The sequence below is a fragment of the Chlorocebus sabaeus genome, chromosome 20 (genome assembly GCF_047675955.1).
Source record: "Chlorocebus sabaeus isolate Y175 chromosome 20, mChlSab1.0.hap1, whole genome shotgun sequence".
NCBI lineage: Eukaryota > Metazoa > Chordata > Mammalia > Primates > Cercopithecidae > Chlorocebus > Chlorocebus sabaeus.
In genome coordinates, this window is record NC_132923.1 from 36,505,339 (window position 1) to 36,531,703 (window position 26,365).

The 26,365-nt window shown below is 38.0% G+C and overlaps 2 protein-coding genes across 4 annotated transcripts in view; one reads left to right on the top strand and one right to left on the bottom strand.

Annotated features, from left to right (window-relative positions):
• SASS6 (SAS-6 centriolar assembly protein) overlaps positions 1-11,113 on the top strand; it is a 48,913-nt gene extending 37,800 nt beyond the window's left edge. For 2 of the 3 annotated variants that reach the window (XM_007977821.3, XM_073008540.1), the window contains 3 exons: positions 6,502-6,599; positions 9,085-9,179; positions 9,280-11,113. In XM_007977821.3, the coding sequence (XP_007976012.3) occupies positions 6,502-6,599; positions 9,085-9,179; positions 9,280-9,386 (300 nt within the window). In that variant the 3' untranslated portion in view covers positions 9,387-11,113. The remainder of the gene's footprint in view (positions 1-6,501; positions 6,600-9,084; positions 9,180-9,279) is intronic. The other variant, XM_073008541.1, reaches the window with a different exon arrangement.
• A 351-nt stretch (positions 11,114-11,464) lies between these two features.
• Positions 11,465-26,365, bottom strand: part of MFSD14A (major facilitator superfamily domain containing 14A) — a 47,919-nt gene continuing 33,018 nt past the window's right edge. Inside the window, exons 8-12 of the mRNA XM_073008545.1 lie at positions 25,494-25,565; positions 17,729-17,841; positions 16,472-16,569; positions 14,374-14,537; positions 11,465-12,696 (exon numbers count right to left, since the gene is read on the bottom strand). Coding sequence (XP_072864646.1) covers positions 12,490-12,696; positions 14,374-14,537; positions 16,472-16,569; positions 17,729-17,841; positions 25,494-25,565 — 654 coding nt within the window. The 3' untranslated portion in view covers positions 11,465-12,489. The remainder of the gene's footprint in view (positions 12,697-14,373; positions 14,538-16,471; positions 16,570-17,728; positions 17,842-25,493; positions 25,566-26,365) is intronic.

The window sequence follows — 26,365 nt, forward strand, 5'->3', positions numbered from 1 at the left end:
CTAGTTCATTATATTACCCAGTGTTTACCATTTCTGTTGTTCTTGTTATTCTTTTCCTTCATTCCTGGTATTCTAAGTTCTTCTACAGTATAATTTCCCTGAATGATAGAACATTCATTAGCATTTCTATTAGAGGAAGTCTTCTGTCAATTCTTTTTCTTCCCCTGGGAATGCCTTTCTTTTACCTTCTTTCCTGAATGATATTTTCTCTGGATATAACATTCTGTATTCATAATCCTTTTCCTTAAGCACTTTAAAACTGTTGTTCTGCTTCTTTTAGGATTCCATGATTTCCAGTGAGAAATTAGCAGTACATTTGAATCGTTCTCCTATAACTAGTGCATCATTTTCTCTGCCTGCTTTTAAGATTTATTTATTTTTTTAGTTTTTCGCAGTTTAACAATGATATGTCTGGGCGTGGATTTCGAACTCATTTGACTTTAACCTTTTGGGGATTTACTAAGCTTGATAAATCTTTTCCCAAATTTTTGACGTATTCAGCCATTATTTCTTCTTCTTTTTTTTTTTTTTTTTTGAGACAGGGTCTTGCTTTGTAGCTCAGGCTGGAGTGCAGTGGCATGAACAGAACTCGTGGCAGCCTTGACCTCCCAGCAGCCTTGACCTCCCAGGATCAAGCAGTCTTCCCACCTCAGCCTCCCATGTAGTCAAATATTTTTTTCTGCAGAACATTCTTCTTTATTTTAGGACTCAAAAGACATGAATGTAAATCTTTATTTTCCTAAGGGTCCACAACTTTCTGTTCTTCCATTCTTATTTTTTCTGTTTTTCAGATTTGATTATTTCTGTTGATCCGCCTTCAAGTTTACTCTTTTCTCTGTCCATTCTACTATCAAGCCCATTCAGTGATTATTTCTGTTCTAAAATTTCCATTTCATTTTCTTTTCTTTTCTTTTCTTTTTTTTTTGCTGAGACTTTTTTACATGCATTTGAACATTTGAGCAGTGTTATTAGAGCACGGTTATAATGGGTGATTTGAAGTGGTTTCCTGATAATTCCAGTAATTGTGTCATCTTGGGGTTCACTTCATGGTTTATCTTTTCCCTTATGAGTTGCTTACATTTCCCTAGTTCTCTATTGAGTGATTTTGGATTGTATCCTGGACATTAGAATATTACGAGATCCCAGATCTTATTTAAATCCTAAGGAGAATGTGTTTTGTTTTGTTTTGTTTTGTTTTGTTTTGTTTTGTTTTGTTTTTCAAAGCAAACAGTCTTGTTAGGTTCAAGTTCTGATTAGCCTTCTTTAGGTTGTGATTCTTCAGTTCAATTTTTTTTTAAAGACAGAGTTTCACTCTGTCACCCAGGCTGGAGGATAGTGGCGCAATCTCGGCTCACTGCAATTTTGGGTTCAAGCAATTCTTGTGCCTCAGCCTTCCAAGTAGCTGGGATTACAGATGTGCACCAGCAGGCCCAGCTAATTTTTGTATTTTTAGTAGAGATGGGGTTTTACCATGTTGGTCAGGCTGGTCCCAACCTCCTGGCCTCATGTGATCCGCCCACCTCAGCCTCCCAAAATGCTGGGATTACATGTGTGAGCCACCATGCCTGGCTGTCAGTTCAAGTTTTAAAGACTTTGTCGTGTCATGCTGTTTGGGTCTGTCTCAAATGTGCTATTCTGTGACCTTGGCAGTAGTTAACCCCATAGTCAGTTCCCAAAGCCTTTGGTATGCTGATTAGGGTCAGATTTGTATAGCTCATAAGCGAGCCTAAGAGTTTATATACCACCTTATAGGATTTCTCCCTTGAGTTTTCTCTCCATGATTTCCTCAGAATTATCCATGTCCTTAGGGTCCCCCTTCCTGGTTTTCTGGCTAGAAAATACAGGCTCCTTCCCTGCTATGCAGTTCCTGTAATTGTATCTGCATCTGTTATCAAGCAGCAAGAGGACAAAGAGAGGAGAAAAGTAGTGAGGATATTTCCCCTGTTAATGAGACCACAGTGCCTTTGGTAGGAAAATGATTCCCCTCCTTCAAAGTTTTAGTTACCACCTTGCCACTGTTGCCACTCTGGCACTTCTGCTTCCATATAGTAGCCTGGGGGTTGGAGCAGGAAAGAACATAGGGAAAAATGAAAAGAAAGGGATTTTCCTCACTCTTTGATCCTTAGGAGTTTCTTTTTTCATATCTCAGCAGAAAATGAATCTACCTTGATATTAATATTGTATTCTGGCTCTCTTATACCTAGTATTTACATGAAGTATCATTTTCTATTTTTTTTATTTTCCAGCCTGTGTCTTTAAATGTGATTTCTTTTAGATATTTGTAATTGACTCATTTTTATCCATTCTGACATTCTTAAACAATTTAAAATGTAATGCATAAGTTTTTCCATATTATGATTTGTTTTCTATATGTCCTGTTTCTTGTCTCCCTTTTCTGCTTTTTTCCTGCCTTCTTTCCAGTTAGTTTTGTGCATTTTATTTCGTTTTTCATTTTATATTTACTCTTGGCTTTTGTTTATTTTCTTTGTGTTTACTCTGGTTTACAATATACAATTTCATCATCTACCTTCAAATATTTTACTACTTCCCGTGTAAAGTAAGACCGTTACAATAATATACTCCCATTTCTTCCTATCTTTTTGCTACTGTTGTTAAAATTTTACTTCTATCTTTGTTATAAGCTCTACTTTTTTTTCTTTAAACAATCAAGTATATTTAAAAGACGTTAAACAATGAGGAAAAGTCTCTTTGGTTAACCCATACATTACTATTTACACTCTTTTTTCCTTTATGTAGATCTAAATTTTCGTCTGGTATTTTCCTTTCTCCTCAATAACTAAGATCTCTTATAGTACAGATTTTTAAGGCTTCTTACAATGCAGGTCTGTGGGGAATTAATTCTTCTTTTGTCTCATAATGTTGTTATTTTGACTTCATTTTCTCTGAATATAGAACTTTAGGTTGACAAGTTTTTTTCCTGTCTGTATTTTGAAGATGTTATTCCATTGTTGCCTGGATTGAATACTTTCTGGCAAGATGTCAGTAGTCATGTTTATAATGTTTCCTTTATATGAAGTGACCTTTTTCTCTGGGTGCTTTTAAATTTTCTCTTTATCATTAATTTTCAACAAGTTAATTATGCTTTGGTGTGGAGTTTGTGTATCATGTCTAACGGGTTTTCGTGAAGTTCTTAAATAGGTGGGTTTGTAGTTTTTATCAGTTTAGGAAATTCTAGTCATTATTCACATTTCTTTTTCTGTTTTGTTCTCTCTTTTGGTGTTCCTCCTTGGTACTCCAGTTACACATGGTTGATTACATGATACTGTCCCAGGGAGACTGAGTTTATTTCATTATTTGTTTCATTTTATGTAGATTCTGATGCTGTGTCTTAAAGTTTATTAGTCTTTTCTTTTCTTCTGCAGTATATAATTTGCTGTTAATCTATCCAGTGAGAAATTTTCATTTTATATATTGACTATTTTGTGTCTAGAATTTTCATTGCACTCTTTTTTATATCTTCACTTTTCTCATACTTTTTATTTCCATTAAGTTCTTATACAATTACATTTGTGTCCCTGGTCTATAATTTCTGCCATTTCTGAATCTGTTTCTGTTGGCTAATTTTTCTTCTGAGTATGACATCTTATTGTGATCTTTGTAATTTTTGATAAGTGGAACATTGTGAGTGTTACATTGTTGATTGTCTGGATTTTATATTTCTTTAAAGCATGGCAGGCTGGTTTTTTTTGAGACAGGGTCTTGCTCTGTTGCCCAGTATGGAGTGCAGTGATGTGATCATAACTCACTGTAAAACCAAACTCCAGGGCTTAAGTGATCCTCCTAACAGCCTCCCATATATCTGGGACTACAGGTGTGCACTCCCATACCTACCTAATTTAAAAAATTTTTTGTAGTGATGGAGTCTCATTATGTTGCTGAGGCTGGTCTTGAACTCCTGGCCTCAAGTGATCCTCCCACTTTTGCCTCCCAAAGCACTACAATTTCAGATGTGAGCCACTGTGCCTGCTCAAGAGTGGCAGGCATGTAAGTTACTTGTGGATCACTTTGATTCCTTTGAGCATTTTTGGTTTTTTTCTTTAGCATTAATAGCATGCATCTAAAGTAACTTCTACTTGAGGGTTAGTTCAGCTGTATTTCAAAGCTTGAAATGCTCCTTTATTGATGGATGCAGTGGCTCAAGCCTGTAATCCCAGCACTTTGGGAGACTGAGGCGAGCAGATCACAAGGTCGAGCTCGAGACCATACTGACAACATGGGGAAACCCCATCTCTACTAAAAATACAAAAATTAGCTGGGTATGGTGGCGCACGCCTGTAGTCCCACCAGCTACTCAAGAGGCTGAGGCAGGAGAATCTCTTGAACCTGGGAGGCCGAGGTTGCAGTGAGCCGAGATTGCACCACTGTACTCCACCCTGGCTACAGAGCGAGACTCTGTCTCAGAAAAAAAAAATGCTCGTTTATTTATCCAGCCTCGATGAGTTTTACCCTATGCATACGCCTAGAACAGTAAAGACTCAAGGACACTGACAGGCAGGTATCTGGAATTGTTCTTTGTATAGCTCCCTTCTCATCAGAATTCAGCCCTACAACCTCCAGCGGTCCAATCTCCCTAAACTCTAACTTAATCTCCTTAATTTAGCAATTATGTTCTCCCTCTGCATCTGCTGTCAAGAAGGGGTTGCCAGTTAGAAAGTTTGAATCAGTTGTAGGGATCACATCTTGGAGATCACAGGCCTGCATTGTCTTGTATCTGCGAATATTCTCTTCATTTATTTTGATCAGTTTCCTAATTGTTTATGATTGGTGGCTAGAAGCTATATTAGTATTAGTACTGGTATCTTTTCTTAATTTGCCTCCCTCTTATTGCATGTTTTCTAAAAATAAAGAATATTATAATCAGCTCTCTTGATTAAAAATATCCTATTTGTGTGTCGGGTAGATTAATGTAGGGAGAACTGGTATCTTGATGGTATTCAACCTTGATAGCCAAGTGAAGTAGCATATATCTTTATAATTTGATCATATTTAGTATCCATCTATTCCTATTTTGAGTTTTACCAAAAACTGATGTGTACTTTCTTATGTCTTTTCTTTTTGTATCAGAGTAGTCATGAATTTTTTCTTTGATTTATTAATTTATATTTATAGATTTCCTGTAGATTTATACCTTTCTGATATAACAGGAATTCCTTAGTACATTATTACTTTAAATAAACTACATCTTATATGCGTTACTTTATTTTGGATTTTTGCATAGATACTTGATTACTTTTGACGACTTTAAAATTCAGATTCCAAGCCCTCATTTAGAATCTTAAATAAATAGGCTTTGAAAGTCTTGAAAGGGGAAGAATTTTCAGAATGTATGAGGTAAATGCATTATTGTGATCCTTGGTTACTTTTAACACTAACATTTATTTTAATGTATTAATGTTCATATTCTTGTTTGAAAATAATTGGTAAAAGAATCATTTTGTAATTCATTTTGCTTGTATGACAGGTATTTACTTTTTTACATAAAGAGAAGTAGGCTTCTCGGCTGGGCAGGTGGCTCATGTGAGCCTGTAGTCTCAGCATTTTGGGAGGCCAAGCTGGGAGGATCCCTTGAGCCCAGGAGTTTGAGACCAGCTTGGGTAACATGGTGAAATCCCATCTCTACAGAAAAATACAAAAATTAGCCTGGGCAAGAGAAGTGAAATCCTGTCTCAAAAAAAGAAAAGAAAAAAGAGAATTAGGCTTCCTTTTATTAACTCTTTTCAATAGCATGTGCTTGTGTTATAAAATATAGTTGAAAACTGTTTGTTTTGTTTTTTTTGTTTGTTTTTGGGGTTTTTTTGTTTTTTTTTTGAGACAAGATCTCATTCTGTCACCAGGCTGGAGTGCAGTGACATGTTTTTGGCTCACTGCACCCTCAACCTCCTGGGCTCAAGCAGTCCTCTCATTTCAGCTTCCAGAGTAGCTGGGACCACAGATGCGTGCCATCACCCCTGGCTTATTTATTTAGTAGAGATGGAGTCTGTGTTGCCCAGGCTAGTCTCAAACTCCTGAACTCAAGTGACCCACCCAAAGTGCTGGAATTACAGGCAGGCATGAGCCACCATACTAAGCCAAAGTCTGCATTTTTATGTATAGATTTATCAGAAAACAAATTTAACCACCCATCTCAATATAGAACTGTCTCATTCACCCTGGGAATGGTGGCTCATCCCTGTAATCCCATGATTTGGGGAGGCTGAGACAAGGAGTTTGAGACTCGCCTGGGCAACATAGTGAAACCCCGTCTCTACAAGAAATAAAAAATTAGCCAGACTTTGTGGCGTGTACCTGTAGTCTCAGCTAAGTAAGGCTGAGGTGGGAGGATCACTTGAGCCCAGGAGATTGGGACTGCAGTGAGCCGTGATTGTGCCACTCTACTCCTGCCTAAGCAACAGAGCAAGGCTCTGTTTCAAACCCCTCCTCTGCCCAAAACTGTCTAATTCTATATAACTCAGTTACATGAGATGTTTTTCCTTCTCACAGGTTCAGTTTAATTTGCAGTTTACAAAACCAAATGCAGCACTAGGAGACGTTCAGTCAGGAGCAACTATTAGTATGCCTTGCTCAACTGATAAGGAAAAGTAAGTACTTAATGACATAATTTTGAAGGCCATCTTAAAGAATTTTTCTCAGTGCTTGAGAGCTGTGATACCCACCTGTCTACCTGAGGCATTGCAAGTTACTGATCAGTGGAATTTAAGTTGAATCACTCTTAGCTATAAAAAAGAGATTTCTCCTATTTTTTCTGTTTCCTCCTCCAACAGTCTACTCATTTTTTTAAATGTGGGATATGCTTAGATAGTAAAATTTTGTTTGTTGAAAGAGATTTTCCTACATAACTGAAGACTGGTCTTTCAGATATTCTCAGATATATTCACAGAAATTTTTTAAAATTCCTCATGGTCAGCTGTTTTTGTTTTCTTATATGGCTATGTCTGCCCCTGGAAGCTCTCCATTTTTCTGATGTATTGCTTTCAGTATAATCTAATCTAAAATACCAGGTAGTTAATATGCTAGAAATATGCAGAGAATGAGTAAAAAGGTTTGTGAGATTTTCCTATAGATAACATAAATAAGCTTTAACGCCATTTTGCGACCCTAGGTTTTAAACAGGGTTTACATAGTGAAGTCTGTTGATTCAGTGACTTGTGGTTAAATCAAACCATTCATACAAACTTTTCTCTCTGGGTAGACTTCATGTTTGTAATTTATTATTACTAATATAGTTATTTATTAAATTTAATGACTTTAAGGCCTATCTGCCAATACTCATTATCATGAGCTATCACCATCCCAGTTCTACATTACAAACTAAATTACTAACATAGCTCAGAGGGTTCCATCCCCAGCTCTCAGCTTTTATTCATTGGATCATGATGTGTTAAAATAGTTAATAATGTTTGTGGCTGGTCACAGTGTCTCACGCCTGTAATCCCAACACTTTGGGAGGCCAAGGTGGGTGGATCACTTGAGGCCAGGAGTTCAAGACCAGCCTGGCCAACATGGTGAAATCCCATCTCTACTAAAAATACAAAAATTAGCCGGGTGTGGTGGGCACCTGTAATCTCAGTTACTCAGGAGGCTGAGGCATGAGAATCGCTTCAACCCAGGAGGCAAGAAGTTGCAGTGAGCCAGTTGCAGCACTGCATTCCATCCTGGGCAATAGAGCGAGAGACTCTGTCTCAAAAAAATAAAATAAATAGAAAAAATAATTTTAAAAAGTATTTGTGAGCCTCTATTTTTAAAAAAGATCAAAATTCACTTGTTCACAGGGAGAGTACCTTGAATTCCTGTTAATGGTGGCATATCATAATGTTTAGTATATTTAATTCATCATAGGCCAGGCATAGTGGTGTACGTACACCCATAGTCCCAGCTACTCAGGAGGCTGAGGCAGGAGGATCACTTGAGTCTGGGAGGTTTGAGACTGCAGTGAGCCATGATCCTGCCACTGCACTGCAGCCTGGGGGCCCTGCCTCAAAAGAAAAAAGAAAAAAAAAAAAAAAAGCCAGACAATGTGGTACATGCTTGTAGTAGTCCCATCTGCTTGGGAGGATGAGGGATCACTTGAGCCTGGGAGTTGGAGTCTGTAGTAAGCTATGATCAGTCACGTCACTGCACTCCAAACTGAGCCACAAAGCAAGAACCTGTCTCAAAAAAAAAAAAAAAAAAAAAAATTATAGAGCAGTTTTACTAGCAGAGAATATGACAATCATATTTGTAGTATGAAGTCAAACATAACTATCTGTCCATAAAATTAGGACTGTTCAGTGATTTTGACTTTTTTCTGGTTATTTTGTCAGCTAGCAAAAAGTGGCACCAGGTATCAAACGTTAAAGAAAAAAATAAAATAGAAAAAAAATCTATTCACCCACTTATTTTCTGAAAATTGGGTCAAGAGCAGCCATCATTTAATTTTAAGGACTGTTTTATTCTCATTGTTTTGCAAGAGCCTTTAACTTTTTACAAGTAATACTAGGGAAACCGTTAACACTGGACAGATTTAGAAAAGATGGCAGTGGTAGAAAGGGGAAACATACAGAAATGCCCTTCTTTCACCCTCCGATTTTCTCATTTGTATTAATTTGACCAGAATTTATTATTGTGGAATGTGTATTAATATTTGGTCATGACTACTTTGAAGCACTAGAAAATTTTGAAGAGCTTTTGGTCAAAGGAAAAAAATCTTATTTTAAATATGAGTTAGAAATTAATGGTGAAATTAATTAATGGTGAAATTGAGAAATTATTCTCAAGGCATGTATTTTTCTGTCATGTATCACTTATGTGCTAGTATTTAAATTTTTACAGCACTTGTAGAATTTTCATTTTTCCCACCATCTTTATCCCAGCTCTTAAGATTTTATTATAATCTACTATTTACTGAGGATACTTTGGTTTATGTATAAAATTACCATTTGCTTAAGAAACCAGTGAAGAATGTGTTCTGAACAAAGCTAAGCTATAAATAGAACTTAGTTACATTATCTTGCATATGTATATATATGAGATAAACCTTCAAAATTAATAAAGACTTTGTTAAATAATTACCATTTTCTTTTTAAGTAGTGAAAATTTAGGGTTGGAATCCAAATACCTGAAGAAAAGGGAAGATAGCATTCCTTTACGCGGACTCAGCCAGAACCTATTTAGTAATTCAGGTGAGCAGGGATTTCTGGATTTTGTACTCTCTAGTTTAATTAAATGTAATGTATGAAGACTTAATGAATACCACTAACTTCTTTTTGTCCTCATTTGCAGACCATCAGAGAGATGGCACTTTAGGAGCATTACAGGTGTCTTCCAAACCCACAGTGCTCCCCTCGGCATCTTCAGCATATTTCCCTGGGCAGCTACCAAACAGTTAATTCTAGTGTCATGTTTTACTTTTTACTGATATTTTAGAAACTCAGGTGCTTAAAAATACGTCAACACGAATCAAATCCTAAAATAGCAAGTTTCAAATTTTACTTGAGCTGTTGAACTGGATCCTTTAAGTACTGCTATCTTTTATGGCAGTTTATAGGAACAGATTTGTACTTGGGGATTGGTAAAGCTTGTGAGTAAATGACATTTTTTGGTTTGTGAACATGGTGTTTTATAGAATAATATGTATTTTATTAAGCTATTCTTTAGAAATTCAGTTCTAAGGAAAGAGTTGATCCTTATAAGGGAGATTTCAATCATATTGAAAATCTGGGTAAACTAAAACCTGCTCATAACCTCATAGTATGCAACCAAAGAATGCTAATTCATTTTATCACTTTCATTGGTAAAGCAAAACTTTTAAATTTGACACCTGAAAATTTTGAGGGAAAATGATTACCTCCTGAGATATCTATATTATTGATGACATTTAAAGGGAAAAGTCCTAAATTTACCTTAAATAACTGAAATGAATTAAGCCTTCGTAGCATATTTTCCTTGAAACATTTAAATTTGCTACTGATGAATCAAATAAACTTGATATACTTAAAAAAATTTGGACAGTGTATTTGTGACCAGATTAAGTGCTTTAGTCATTTGAGCTGAAAAGTTTTTTAAAACTTTAGTGCTTCCTAAATGTTTATACTCATCTAGTTTTTCTCAATTTGTAGTTTTATTATGCAGTTAAATCTCTATCAGTGGAATTTTAAAACTTGGTACTACTACTAAATCTATATCATGAATGATTCATTTATTTTTGTAGTATCAACTTGGGTTGATTTCAATGTTAATAAACTATGCAAAACAAATAACTGTTAGAAGGTACAATTTTCTTCTCTTCCCTGTAACTAAAAGTTTTAAGAATTGTTCCTTTGGAAAAATTGATTTTTTTAAAATTCACCCAGAATCATAGGGCCTCATTTTGTTTTCTTATTGACAAACAATACCTGGTAGCATTCGCTAGAGTCTTCCAAATCAATGTTTGTAAAGTACTAATGCTCATGTGGTAATTTTAAAATTAGTTTCAAATACTTTATTATACAGATGAAGAAACATTTCAAGATACTAATGATATAATAATGTTACTGAGTTCCATGGTAAGAATCTTTGCTAATTTTTTTTATGAAGCCAGTATCTTGAAACTACTGGCAATTGAAAGTGTCTTAAACTATGGATCTAATCTGAAAATTCAGTAACTAATATTAGGCAGTGATACTCCCCCTGCCCCCCCATTAAAATATACTACCGTATTAGTGAGAATACTTGGTACAGTCACTTGAAAGCACTTGCTATTCTGGAAAGAAGCCTCTTGGTGATTTTGGAAGGGGCTTTGTTGTAAATACTATGTAATATATATAAAATATTGTGACAGGTTTTGGATGTGATGCATGACATACAGGTAGCTCTCTTTTTTTAAATATAGATATCTCTTTGCATATATATACACAAGGAAAGTTGAATTTTCAAAAAGATACCGTGCTATCATCTTGCAAATTTTTTTGTATTAAATGTATATAGACTTCCAAGTGTGCTAATTCTTTGCTCTACCTCTTAAACTTTTAGTTGCAATTGTTTTGCAGTGTAAAATTGTACATGTGTTAATAATCAAAAAGTGTTGCATTTAATGTTATTTCTGTAAACTCTGAGCTTTGTTAATAAACTATTATACAGCATCTACACTTTGAAAGTCAAGTACTTCAAAGCTAATCTGCATACTTACTGCATTTTTGTTTCTTTCCTCTTGTCTTCCTTGAAGAGTATTTTTTAGTGAGGGAAAAGAAATGGATGCAAAGAATGAATAATGCTTTGATTTGTTACTGTAAAAATGAGTATGGTAACAAAGCCAAAACAGGCCCTATAGGAACTCACAGATCAAGACTTTTTTTTAAAAAAAAATCATTAAAATATTTAACTTTATTAACAGAATATTTACATTTCTTTTAAGACCTTATTTAACCATAGTGAGTGTTCCAAGTTTAAAAAGCATTAAGCAATAACCACACACAAGATGAAAACAGTGTAAACTATACAGTACTTTATATACAATTTTTACAAAGTAACACTTTTTTAAATAATATAACTGGACACAAAAATATACACTTTAGAGAAATTCACATCAGTAATTGTATAAAGCTCTCCTCTAGGGTCCTGAAAATTTAGGACAAACATTAGCTCTGTAAATAAAGTGTTACTGTGACAGTCCTGAAAGGCCACTATATATATTTATCTACATATAGATATCACATTGACATTTTCAAGGCTACCAGCTTTACTATATAATTTTTAGATTATGTATTCAAGTGTTGAGGTGCTTATGATTATGCAAACATTAAAAGAATAGTGGTATAAGAAGTAGCTGGGGAACAAATTTGAGCCAGCATTTAGATTTACAGGCTCTAAACACCCCAATTTAAATTCTAAATGGCTGATACTTTCTCACTTCAAAAACAGTAGTGAATAATGTTTAAAAGTACTGCAAACAAGCTTGAAACATGATTCAGATTTAGTACAGTTTTCTTAAGAGTTTTTTTTAAATGCAAACAATTCATTTACCATTTCTTTGTTTTAGTGCATCTGCATTAAGGCTTTGAATTATTTGACCCAAGATTTTACAATATTAAAATCTGACTCAAAATTTTACAATGTTAAAACAAATAGGTCCACAACCATACTACCTACTCTGTCTCACTGAGTCAGCATAGTTAAAGCTCAACACCTTAAGGAAATGGTAGCAGAGACATTTGCTAATATCTAAGAAGTTACATATATAGTTTTTAATTAAAGGATGTATAATAAAACAAACAGCTTAGTGGCAAGAAATTGGTGCTAATAAACAAAAGGTTTTTCAAAACAAATTGTAACATCTTTGGAAAACTGTCCGGTTCTTTAAGTTCCCACTTCCTTTAGTTCCCACGGAGTTCATGCAGATACAGTTCTTAAGACAATCTTAAAGTACACTGTGGATGGAAATGGAATGTATATCCAGAACTAGAGGTGAAAACTAAGACCTGGGTGCTGATAGAAAAATCTTCCTGATTTCAGTCGTCACACATTTGTGTCCTGGAGTAAAGGTTCTTTGGCCTCTCCTGGCGCTTGTGTACTATGAGGATGGCTGTGACTGCCACAGTGCTTTCTCCAACTGCTGGACCTTAAGCTTAAATTGGTATGTTCCGGAATAAACAAGGCAACAAGCAGAGCCAGCAGTACTGAACAGGCTCCAAATAGGAAGGGAGGGCCAGGGATGATGGAATTCTGAGGAAGAATAAAGTAATTAGGATTTTTACACAAGTACTTTTACTCATAAGGAGAAACTGCATACCTTTTAGTATTAACTTACGAATTACAAGCTAATTGCTCTTCTCTTTATTAAAGCCATAAATATAAAAGGCATCCCCTTTTTAGGAGAAAAGAGATACTATCACATTCTCTATAAAATTCTGGGAATAACAACTGGCAAAATAAGACTATGCAAAAATATTATATCATTACTTTCAGCACAAAATGTGAACACAGATGTTCTATGATTAATTTGTTAGTCCAAGGGGAAAACATTTATAGAATGATCTCAAAATCAGGCTGTGCGTGATGGCTCAAGCCTGTAATCCCAGCACTTTGGGAGGCTGAGGCAGGCACATCACTTGAGGTCAGGAGTTCGAGACCAGCCTGACCAACATGGTGAAACCTCGTCTCTACTAAAAATACAAAAAAAAAGTAGCCAGGCGTGGTGGCATATGCCTGTAATCCCAGCTACCCGGGAGGCTGATGTTACAAGAATTGCTTGAACTCGGGAGGTGGAGGTTGCAGGGAGCCAAGATTGTGCCACTGCATTCCAGCCTGTGTGACAGAGTGAGACTGTCTCAAAAACAACAAAAAAACTAAAATATAAAATCAGGTAGCATACAGTATTTACTATGGTAGCAGAATAAATGACCACTTCTTTGTTTCAAGAAGGTAATTATAATTTCAAATGACTGAAAGTAAAAAAAACACAGGTTACCAAGAAAAACAGACCTTTGTTTTAGCCCAAAATTACATTCATTCTTAGCAGAAGCTTGCACTGCCAGTTTTAATTTGTATATGGCCCACAAACATTCTTTTATTTAAAAGTAGTCTTAGTGGGTTGGAAGATTAGTGCAGACTCTACTAAATAAGCCAGGAAACTGATGAGCTGCTAATATTGGCCAAAATGATCAGCACTGTTTGGCATTAATTTTCAGTTGAGGGAAATATAGCAAACAAGTGAACAAAGGTATTTACCAGCACATAAGCCTGCCTTTTGTATGAAAAGTCAGTTATACGGAACTGTGACATTAGAAAAGTTTCAAAAGAGAGACTAGTAGTATAGAGAAATGGTTTGTTACATATGCCACTGACAAATTAGGTTGTTTAAAATTTTTCATTCTCAAGCGGAAAAAAAATACGCACAGCCAATTTTCACAAGGCGGTATGTAGAAGAACACAGTCCCTTAAACTCTGGTTTTTAAGCATTTTATTCAGTCTCAAATAGAATCTCACATAAAAGTTTTCTTTTTCTTTTTTTTTTTTTTTTTTTTTTGAGACGGAGTCTCGCTCTGTTGCCCAGGCTGGAGTGCAGTGGCCGATCTTAGCTCACTGCAAGCTCTGCCTCCCAGGTTTACGCCATTCTCCTGCCTCAGCCTCCCGAGTAGCTGGGACTACAGGCGCCCGCCACCTCGCCCAGCTAGTTTTTTTGTATTTTTTAGTAGAGATGGGGTTTCACCATATTAGCCAGGATGGTCTCGATCTCCTGACCTCGTGATCCACCCGTCTCGGCCTCCCAAAGTGCTGGGATTACAGGCTTGAGCCACCGCGCCCGGCCGAATCTCACATAAAAGTTTTCATGACCAAAAACCAATATCTTTTAATCTAGCCAAATGACCTCTACAATTTGATCATGTGAATGAGAATTACCTGTTCAAAGTGGTGCTGAGGGCTTGTGTTTGTTCCCAAGTCTGTTCCTGTTATTGGCAGTTCTTTAAGTTCCACATGGAATATGTAGAAAATGAATCCATAGAGGGCCGGTCCCAGACCATTGCATAATCCTCGAATTCCTGTTATCATTCCTTGAACAACACCTACATTGTTTAAACAAATTATCACTTAGTAAACTACATATTTTTTCCCCTACCCTAGAACCAGTACAAATATGAAATCACTTAATCTAAAATCAAGGTTCTTATCAGACACTAGCAATTTACAGCAATGTCATTAGAAACGATTAATATTTAGAAGCCATCAGCTCTACGAAGTGCAGTAAGCTGTCCTATGCAAACACGGGCCTGGATGTACCGGTGTACAGGTCTAACATAGAAACAAGTGGGCAAAACCACTTTATGCCCTAGATTACAGCCTTCAACACATGGCTGGTTACAAAGCAGTCACGATTTCACAACTACGAATGTTAAAATTTCTCTGTCCCCGAGCAACTACTGAAGACCCCTTTTAGTCAAAAATAAAGGGGGGGGGTTACCCTAGCTGGAGTGCAGTGGCGCAAACTTGGCTCACTGCAGCCTCAACTTCCTGGGCTCAAATGCCTGGCTAATTTTTGTACTTTTTGTAGAGATGAGGTCTCACTTTGTTGCCTAGGGTGGTGGTGAACTCCTGGACTCAAGTGATCCTCCTGCCTCAGCCTACCAAAGTGTTGGGATTACAGGCGTGAGCCACTGTGCCCAGCCAAAATCACACTTTGGTTTTTTTTTTTTTTTTTTGAGATGGAGTTAAACTCTTGTAGCCCAGGCTGGAGGGCAATGGTGTGATCTCAGCTCACTGCAACCTCCACCTCCAGGGTTCAAGTGATTCTCCTGCCTCAGCGTCCTGAGTAGCTGGGATTACAGGTGCATGCCACCACGCCTGGCTAAACTTTTTTGTACTTTATTAGTAGAGACGAGGTTTCACCATGTTGGCCAGGCTGATCTCGAACTCCTGACCTTAGGTGATCCACCCTGGCCTCCCAAAGTGCTGGGATTATAAGCATGAGCCACCATGCCTGGCAACACTGTTTTTATAGCATTTTTGTTTCTCTTTTGGATCTTTTCTCTAATTTAAAATGCAACTTGCTTTGGCCATAGGCCTTTTCTTCCTCATTTATCAACCAAGTGACAACTGCCACTGTTTTGCAGTGCCCCTTTTATCCTTATGACTAGAAAAAAACATCCTTTTCAAAGAACTATTCCTCATCTGTTGGCATCCCAAGAATTAAATGCTCCCAACAACAAAAAAAAGCATATGACATTAAAAATGTTTGCTATGTTACATATCTTTAGATGACTGAAACTGTAAGATTTTTCTTTTTTTATTAGAGATGGGAGTCTTGCTATGTTGCCTGGGCTAGCTTCAAACTCCTGAGCTCAAGTAATCCTCCTGCCTCAGCTTCCCAAGTAGCTGGGACAACATTCATAAAAGGTCTATGAATATATCCCACAAGGTGTCTAGCACAACACAGCAAAAACTTAATGTTTAGTTAATATTCTGTGGCCAACCTTCATCAGGAAATTTTTTTGAGACAGGTCTTTCAAGGTCTCCCACTCTGTTGCCCAGGCTAGAGTTCAGTGGCCTGATTTTGGCTCACTGCAACCTCCGCCTCTGAGGCTCAAGTGATCCTCCTACCTCAGCCTCCCAAGTAACTGGGACTACAGGCGTGCGTCACCCTGCCCAGCTAATTTTTGCATTTTAGTGATGGGGCTTCCCTATGTTGTCCAGGCTGGTCTCCAACTCCTGAACTCAAATCTGCCCACCTCAGCCTCTTGAAGTGTTGGGATTACAGGTATGAGCCACCATGCCCAGTCTCATCAGTAAATTTTCTAAGAACAGAACAGATAAGCCACATATTCTAAGTGAGAGAAAAGGGAACATGTATCTACCTAAGGATAAATACCCTAGAATCTGCTTTTCCTGTTTATATCAAAAGCAATTTTAAAATTCTCTACCCTGAAGATATACTTACATTCAGAACACAGGATTAGAACATTCTGTACTTTTAAATAATTATTGCTGGTTCCCATCAACTCACCCTGTTGATCAGCATCAGCAGTTCGCGAAACAAGTGCACTGACGGCAGGAAAGGTGATGCTAGACATGGCCGCTACTGCCCCAGCAGCCCACATCATCCTGCAATGAAAGCAGCAAAACCAAAACAGTAACTTCTTCTCCACTGTACCTGAAAGTCAAACTACATACTTAACTCATTCTTACTGTAAAATGGCTGTAGAGAAAAGGAGAACAGAACTTGCTTACTAGGTGACTATGGGCAAGTCGCTTAACAGTCTAACCCTGTATACAAAGGCAGCAACTTAATTCACAAGAGTGCTGTGAGGGTGTCATGTAAAATCGGGGTATCATGTTCCAAACTGTAAAATGTGCTGGGTATTATTTCTACAGGCAGCTGAGAGGTTATATTGAGGATAATGTATGATACAGATGAAGAAACATCATCAAATATTTCCAAACACATGAAGCCAACAAGTCTTTAGCAAAGTTCTTATGGATTTGTGATTCAGTGTGAAGATATTGCTGATTTGATCTAATCCTTCAATTGTAAAGAACAAGTAACTTGGATGTTCCTGGCTTGATGTTTAAAAGAAATGTTTTAGGTAATCCCAATTGTGAGCACCTCTTTGCAAAGGCTAGTCTGGAAAACAAACAGTCACACTCTTGATGCTTACTCCTATCCAAGTCCAAACAGAGATGAGGCAGTGAGCTGTCTGAAATATTAGTGCAAACCATGGAGTCCAGTGCCGTAATGCCTGAGCACAATAACACTACGTGGGCAGCCTGACAAGCACCACTACTCAACGCCCCTGCAGGAAATCCGACTGGGAGGAAAAGCTGGGACACAGCATGAAGCTGGCACCAAAACAACTGGATTGTTTTCACTTCTGGTTTGCTATCAGTAATGATCACTGGTTATACAACTTTCTTTTTCCTAACTGGAAAAGCAAAAAATGTAAATAACGTTCAGGGCCTTGTTGCTGTGGGATTACATACTTTTTCCTAGTAACAGACTGATTTAGATTAAATGCTCCTTAAAGATTCAAAAGCTGTATAATCTCATTCAAAAATTCAGCCTGTCATTTTGCTACAAAAGGTCACCTTTTTAATCCTCAAGTCATTCTAGGAGAATATATATACAATTGGCACACTTAGACACATTTTGAAAGATAAAAAGCATAGTATGAGACGGATTACAGTCTACCGCTCAGTTGAGAAGCAAATAAAAACAGAAGGGCTAACACCAAAATTAAAACTATTAATATTAAAATATACTTACCAAGGTTCTGAACCAAAGCCATACCATGCCAACTGTAATATTTGAAATCCTAGACCCAATAAAATGGTGTTCTTATTTCCAATTGACCTCATAAGTAAACTCAAGACTATGGTCTGAAAAAAAAAAAAAAAGATTTATCGGAATAAAGTTTTAAAAAGTGACTTCTTTCAATCTATATTATAAAAGGACTCTTGGTACTTTTCTACAATTTGGCTGATTTTCAGCAATAATTGCCCTGAATATGTCTGAGATCATTGGTCCAGGTCACATCAGCAGATGAAAAGTACCTCTGCTGACACAGATCCAGACTGAGAGAGAGTTAGAAAACTGAAAGATAAAACTTCCTATTCAGTACATTTCTACTGAGGACCACTTAAATCAGTAGTTGAAAATGGAAGGGTCAAAAGTTCTAATGATTTGGAGATCCTCATTATGTAATAGCCTTAAAAGCTTGTTTAGGTCCAAGTTAGTCTAAAATGCTTATTTCTACAACTAAAGAAAAACTAACATAGAACAATGATTACCCATATATTATTTACCTAAGTAAATCTATTGTTGAAACCATGATGTCTTTTATAAACAGTAAATAAGTTTGATTTGGGAGAAATACAGTATACTAATTAACAGCAGACTTTAGAAGAACAGCCTGGATCATAATCTTGGCTTTGTGTGGCTCTGAGCAAGTCACTTGACTTTGAGGCTCACTTTTGTCTCTTTCCAAATGGGGATAACAGCACACATTTCAAAACCTTGTCATGTGAATTAAATGAGATATATTCACATTAAGTTCTTAGAATTGTGCCTGGCAATAGTCAGAGTTAATATAACAGTATTATCAGTGGGTGGGTTTTCTTGTGCCTCCTTTTTCTTTCAAAGTTAACAGAAATTCAGCAGTGATTTGGGAACATTAGAAAATATTTTTTTGCTATTCTAACTAAAGTTTTTAATATATTACATAAGATAGCTAGTAAGTCCATAGACAAAGAAGTAAAAATAATACAGGAAGTCACTATTTTATGATGGGCTGACACTTTAAAACCCATAAAATGTAAGTTTTGAATTCTTTAAATTGAAAGATGGCCATTTAAGAATTTAATCACAAATATGCCAGTGAAAAGCAAATGACTCTTTGAAGGAATTTTGGGCAATTAGAACTCAAAGCTTTCTTCTGTAAGACTCACTTAAATCATGTGAGTATAAGATTGAGTTCCACAAGGCATGGCTCCCTTGTAGAATTACATTCTTCAGCAACCAAACCAGAAAAGGAAACTTGCCCAGAGCCAGCAGTTAGCTGAGAAAAACTTCAACTGAAAGAAACATTTAGGCTAGGCACAGTGGCTCATGTCTGTAATCCCAGCACTTTGGAGGACTGAGGTGGGACGACTGCTTGAACCCAGGAGTTTGAGACCAGCCTGGACAACACAGGGAGACCACATCTCTACAAAAAGTTGAAAAATTAGCCAGGCTGGTGGCACACGCCTGTGGTCCCAGCTACTCAGGAGGCTGAGTCCAGAGGATCACTCGAGCCCAGGAGGTCGAGGCTGCAGGGAGCCATGATCACACCACTGCACTCCAGCCTAGGTGACAGAGACAATCTCAAAAAAAAAAAAAAAAGAGAAAATTTGTTCACCCTTTCACTCTAAAGCCATTATTTTCCAGTCTGATACGTATGCTAAATATTTTCCATTTTTATTGCCCTCAATCAAATGCAATCTGTGTGATCATGTTGCTTTCTTCTAAGGTAGTAAATCACATGCTTCCCATGGCTTGTGGGTGGGAACTGGCGGCCAATATTATAAAAAAGAATCAGAAAGATTAGAAATGATTAGGATTCAAATTAGGGTTAGAAATAATTAAAAATGATTTTATTTGTGGAATATATCAGAGACTGGCTTTCAATTAATTATGAAAAAGGAAACTGTAAGTATACCCAAAGCTCTGTGGCCTCCAACTGTCTCAGAAGAACAGGGAACTATAATGCAAAGTTGAAGAACTTCTGGGAAACTACTTTCAAGAACATCCCACTTTCATCTAAAAAGCTGGGATTCTTTATATGGCTCTAGGAACTCACAGAGCAGAAAACATTTGTTCTCATTATTCACTGAGATGATGATGAGCACTACAAGGAGGAAACGCTGTTAAAAAATAGATTTCACTTATGATGAAATCCCTGGCACTTCAGCCAAGAGACAGGGCAGTGAAGAAGGCTGAGCATCAACTCCCAGCTCAGTGGGAACAGGATGGCATGGGCCAGCCGTGTACCCTGGAGCACGTGCTCTTTCAGAAATGTTGGCCTAAGAAAGCTGAGACTTCTCAAGCATAGATCATTCATATTACCAAAAAGTACTTATAAAATGCAGTCATTTCATAGCCCTTCAACCAATGCATCTAGCCAGTAAGTAATTATCTACAGAAATGAGTATCTTTCCCTTTGTGGAAAGCTGTTCTCAAAGAATAAATCCCAGTTCAATAAAAAAGGCTCAGAATGCATTATTAGCCCCATTTCCATTTTATAGATTACATTAACTGGAGAATATATTTTCTTTTCTTTTTTTTTTTTTTTCCAGAGATGGAGTCTCGCTCTGTTGCCCAGGCTGGAGTGCAATGGCATGATCTCGGCTCACTGCAACCTCAGCCTCCGGGGTTCAAGCAATTTTCCTGCCTCAGCTTCCCAAGAAGCTGGGACTACAGGCGCCCGCCAGCGCACCTGCTAATTTTTGTATTTTTAGTAAAGATGGGGTTTCACTATATTGGTCAGGCTGGTTTCAAACTCCTGACCTTGTGATTCACCTGCCTCGGCCTCCCAAAGTGCTGGGATCTCAGGCATGAGCCACCGCGCCCAGTCTTTTTTTTTCCCCCTTTTTTTCCCAAGATGGAGTTTCGCTCTTGTTGCCCAGGCTGGAGTAAAATGGTGCAATGTTGGCTCACTGCAACCTCCACCTCCTAGGTTCAAGTGATTCTCCTGCCTCAGCCTCCCAAGTAGCTGAGATTACAGGCACGTGCCACCATGCCCAGCTAATTTTTTTTTTTTTTTTTTTTTTTTTTGCATTTTTAGCAGAGATGAGGTTTCACCATGTTGGCCAGGCTGGTCTCGAACTCCTGACCTCACGTGATTCACCCACTTTGGCCTCTCAAAGTGCTGAGAATACAGGCGTGGGCCACGGCGCCTGGAGAATAATATATTTTCTTAAGGCCATGAGATGAGTCATTAAAATTGGAAACAATTCAGATACACCAATCCCCCTTGCCTGGGGTAACATCCTATGTGCAGAATTACTGCAGCAGGCCCACTGCCGTGAAAACCTCCTCTTGGACTCCTTCCCCTACAGTCCATCTTATGACCCAAAGCCCTAAAAGACACTGATACTTATAACACTGTAACTGGGAACACTGATTTTCTTCTTGAAGGCAGGAACTTTTATCTTATTTACATTTATATCCCCAGCACCCAGTAAGTTCTTAATAAGTGTTTATGGAAAACATGCATAATTCTAAATGTTAAAATATTCTCAACTCAATAATATTAATAATGGAACAAAATACTTAACATATACAGTGTTCTTGAACAGAAAAAAATTTTGGTGTCCCTTAATTTAACTCTCATTTTGAAGATGACAGCACTGAGTCCCAAAGGTTAAATGACTTAAGCAAGATGGCACAGCTGATTAAACAGCTAACACTAACATCAACTTTGGTTAGTCTGTTAACAAATATTTGCCAAATTCCTAATAAGACCAACTCTTATTCTTGGCCTGAAGACACACGGGTAAGTCAAAGTATCCAAAGTATCCACACAAGGACTACCTTCTCGTGGAGGAAAGATGGACATGAGCCCGCTTATTTAACAAGATATTCCAGGTTGTAGCTGCTATGAACAAAATAAAATAGGGCAGCGTGATGGAGATGCTGCTTAAACCAGGATCCAGGGAAGGCCTTTCTGAAGTGCGAGTTGAAGAAGGGGACAGCGGTAGTTATGTGAAGATCTGGGGAAAGAGAACACCCCAAGCAAGGCTGACAGCAAGTGCAAAGGCCCTGGACTGAAACAGAACACACTCAACCATGTGGAGAGTGGAGGAAAATGACACAATGAGGAGTCTAGACTTTATTCTGGTTGCAAAGGAGAGTGAGTTTTAAATAGGCAAGATACGATTAAATTTCCATTTTACAAAAATTACTCTGCCAAGTGCAGAATGAACTATAGTGAGGCAAGATGGAGGCAGAGAGACCAGATGGAGGATACGGCCACGGCTCAGATTGGGTTCCTACTAATGGAGAATATCAGAATCGCTCTGATTCGAGATGTATTTTGGAGACAGAGGTGATAGAAGTATCATTTGATGGGTTGAATGTAGGCTAGGGAGAAAGGATTCATGAATGTCGCTAAGGTCCCTCTCTGGCCCCCAAAACCAGGTGGCGGTAAAGCCACTGAATGAGATGAGGAGCATAGGGGTGGCAGGCAGGGGATGGAACCCAGATTTTAATTTTGGCCATGCTAAGACTGAGATACCCAGCCAATGTGTCACATAGGAGCTCAGGGACTGGACTGGAGGTGTAGTGTGGGAGTCACCCCCACTACAGAGAGGACTGGATAGGAAAGCACAAGAGAAAAAAGAAATGTGTAGAACTAACTATATCAATGTTCTCATGTAAACACTTACTTAGTGCAAGTGTTAGGAACTCATATACCTACTGGTGCCCAGGAAGCAACAGAGCTGCCGGCAAACCAGAAAGAAAAGGTTCCAAAGGGGACAGCAACTACTTGGCTCTCGCTGGAAGGTTGGCCCACACCTAGTTACCAGATCTAATCATTTTGGGGGAGAAGGTGCATAACCATAATTTCACATAACACTTCCCAACTTTAAAGTGCTTACTACTAATTTTTAAAGTTTTTTTTTTTTAAACATTATGAAAATGACATTTAGTTTAGCACCTCCTGGCAATTCAGGGTGCCAGGGTGACAAAAATGAATATGATACAATCCTGACCTCATGATCTACTCAGAGGTCCGCTAGAGCTGACAAAGTAAGGCAATAAACAGAGATAAAATCTCTACTACAGTGTATTCTGTACAATGATAGAGATATGCCCACATTAGCATGGGAACCCAGAAAAGGGATACTTAGGGTGGAGGAAGGGGAGGCAGAAAGAATAGCAGGAACAAAAGCACATGGGTAAGAAATGCAGCAAACAGGCGTAACTGGAGAGCTATTAGCAGCTCCCTGCGCTGGAGAGGAAGGAGAAATACATCGGTTTTTCAGTGGTTTGGGAGGTCAACAGAGGACAAGTCATTCTCAATTGTATATTTCTGCATAAACGAGAATACAAGATCATTCTTCTACCTTTGAGGCTACACATGTAATAATGTAGTAGTTCATATATAATGATATAAAGTGTTAATTCTTACTTCTACATAAGCACCGATACCTAAATGGTCACTTAAGGACCTTGTTCCTCACGGACTGTGACTGTCATGCTGTATCAGCAGTGGTGGTTGGAGGGTTGCTTGCACCTTTGGGTCTTACTGTCGTCAGGTCTCTGCTGCTGTACTGATCTCTCCAATACAAATCCAGCTACATCCCTCTCCTTTCTTTACCTGTCTGCCCTGCCAGATTCTGCACTCTCAGAGACTGTCTTTCATCTTGTAACCTAGTGCCAGGTGCCATCTGCTGAACAGAGAAAAAATACTCTCGAAAGCACCTTGCACTCATCACTCGGTCTGCAGTGTCACTGACTAAATTTATTAGATGCATACAGCTCCCATGGTCATTTAAGTAAGAAACAGAACTAAGACCTTATAGCTATCGATCTCTTACGTGCCATTACAGTATTAGTCTGCTCTCTCCATCTAAATCTGAAACAAAATGTTAGCAAATCTAACGTCGGCAATATATGAAAAAGATACTCATGACCAGGCTGATCACATCCGTTGCAAGGTTGGGTTAATCTTTGATAATTCATCAAGTTCTACACATACTGTGTATTTTCCTTACACTTTTTTTTTTTTTTTTTGAGACACAGTCTCATTCTGTTGCCCATACTGGAGTACCATGGCACAACTGTGGCTCACTGTACCCTCGACCTCCCAGGATCAAGCAATCCTCCCATCTCAGCTTCCTGAGTAGCTGGGATTACAGGCACACACCACCACACTGGGCTTTTTTTTTTTTTTTTGGTAGAGATGGGGTTTTGCCAAGTTGCTTCAGCTGGTCTTGAACTCCTGGGCTCAAGTGGTCCCCCATCTTGGCCACCCAAAGTGCTGGGACTGCAGACATGAACCACCGCACCTGACCTCAAAAACTTTTTTTAAAGCCATTTTTATATAAAGGCTACAGTATATTTTCCCCCAAAGTTGAAAAGCACTTTTCTCATGGCTAGGAATGAATACTTAAATGCATTGTTTTTCCAGACTGATGATTCTCAGGACAAACCTGAAGCCAGAAATAGTACTAATACTCAACACCAAGTATATATATGTGCAGAAGCTTTGGGGAGGCATATGGGATTTAAATTTGAAATTTGTTGCTAAACCCACCAAAACAGAATGAATCATGAGATCTGCAGAAGGAACCCTACTCGAAAAATGGTGAACCATCCAAGAATCAATTAAAAATACCCTAGAATAAAATTAAGTTGCAATCTAGTAGATTACATCTAAGGTGAGAAAAAGTATTAACTTAGACTAGATTATCTTCATAGAGTCTCGGAAACAGAAAGCCAAATAGCAAGAAAGGGGGCGGGGCTTTTTCACAGAAAGGAGGACGACGTTCTGTGATGTGGGGGAATTATGGAGGCCACCAGAGAAAACTGGTACTCTTATTGTTAAACAGAAATTGTTTGGAAGCCAGGATGAAGTATCTCCTCAGAAAATCCAAATTCCTGTGTTGATTAATATCTTATTCATCACACAACAACTGTTTCCCAACTGGGCTGCCAAGATACACACTTTCATGTCATTCTGCTGCTCAGAACCCACCAATGACTTCCTATCTTACTCAAGTCTTATGAGGACCTGCAAGTCCCACGTGATCTGGTCCCTCACTACCTCTTGGACTTCAGTTTCTAAAATGCTCTCAACTGTTCACTCAACTGGAGCCGCACTGGCCCCCTGTTGTTTCTTACACAGGCCAGCTACAGTCTCTCCTGAGAATTTTGTTTGTACTGTTTAGAATTCTCTTCTTCCAGACAATCCTACAGCTTGTTCCTCATACCTTTGGGTCTCTGCTCAAATGTCACCTTGCATTAGCAAAGTCTTCTCAACCATGCCCCCTGTGCCTTAAGACCTTTCCCCAAGTCACTCTCTATATGACCCTTAGCTTTTTTGTCTGTTCTGAATACACCTGATATGTTTACATTGGTGTTTTTATTTTCTGTCTTATCCCACCAGAATGTAAACTCCACAAGAGCAAGAATTTAGTTAAGTTCACTGTTGTATCCCCAGTGCCTGACACACGGTAGGTATGCAATAAGTATCTGTTGAATGAGTGAATAAATAGGACAAAGACTAACACACACGAAACTTCTAACTTCATCCAGGCATATATCCTAGTATACATCAATAAACTAGCTTTCACATTTATATATCCTACATTAATATATGTCAGTCCCAAAAATTTGATCAACAAACAAACTGAATTTCTGAACCTATCAACCTCAGACTCCTGACTTTGTTGATTCCACCAAGATACCATCACTAGATGAGGCCCTAGTCTGGATGGCCAGCCAGGCTCACTCTACGACATCGCTCTAACTAAAAAAAGAAACTCACCTGTGCAATAATGGAAAGAATGCCAAGGACTGCTATAAACGCTGCAACACTTTCTGGTGAAAATTTCATTATCTAGAAGGGTTTCCAGAAAAGGTAACATTAATGAATACAAATGTATACCAGATAGAAAACTAATGCAGCTACTTGTACATTAACATTAAATGGGCCAGAAAAAAATAAATGTAATTCATTTATAAACAAAGAATTCCTCAGAGGAAATACAACAAATCTTAACATACTAAAAATGCCTACTTATCCATGGTGGGTCCCTCAGTGTGGATATACTACATTGGAGATACTTATCAAGAACTCAGAATCATTTTACAAATAAATATTGCAGTATTTTGTGCATTTTACATGTATTGGTTAAAGGCTTGATTTCTGTCTAGTGAGACTAGTGTCAAGGAGAAAAAAACTCGTTTTTGCTCTCATTTTGGCTAGTTGCTCTACTTACATATGCTCCAAATCACAAAGAAGCTGGAGCAGGTGAAGGGGTTAAATCATCCCATCACTTCTACAACCAACAAATAAACTCAAACCACCTATATGGACAGGGAAAACTATCTTTCTTAGACAGAAATAAGCCAAAATCCTAATATACCAAATACTCCCATAAGAAATGCACAAGGAACATCAGCCACATGGAACAGGAGGTTAAGTCTAGTGGACTAAATGGTATTCTTTTTTTTTTTTTTTTTTTTTAATTTTGAGACAGAGTTTTGCTCTTGTTACCCAGGCTGAGTGCAATGGCGCAATCTCGGCTGACTGCAGCCTCCGCCTCCCGGGTTCAAGTGATTCTCCTGCCTCAGCCTCCCAAGTAGCTGGGATTACAGGTGCCCGCCATTACGCCTGGCTAGTTTTTGTATTTTTAG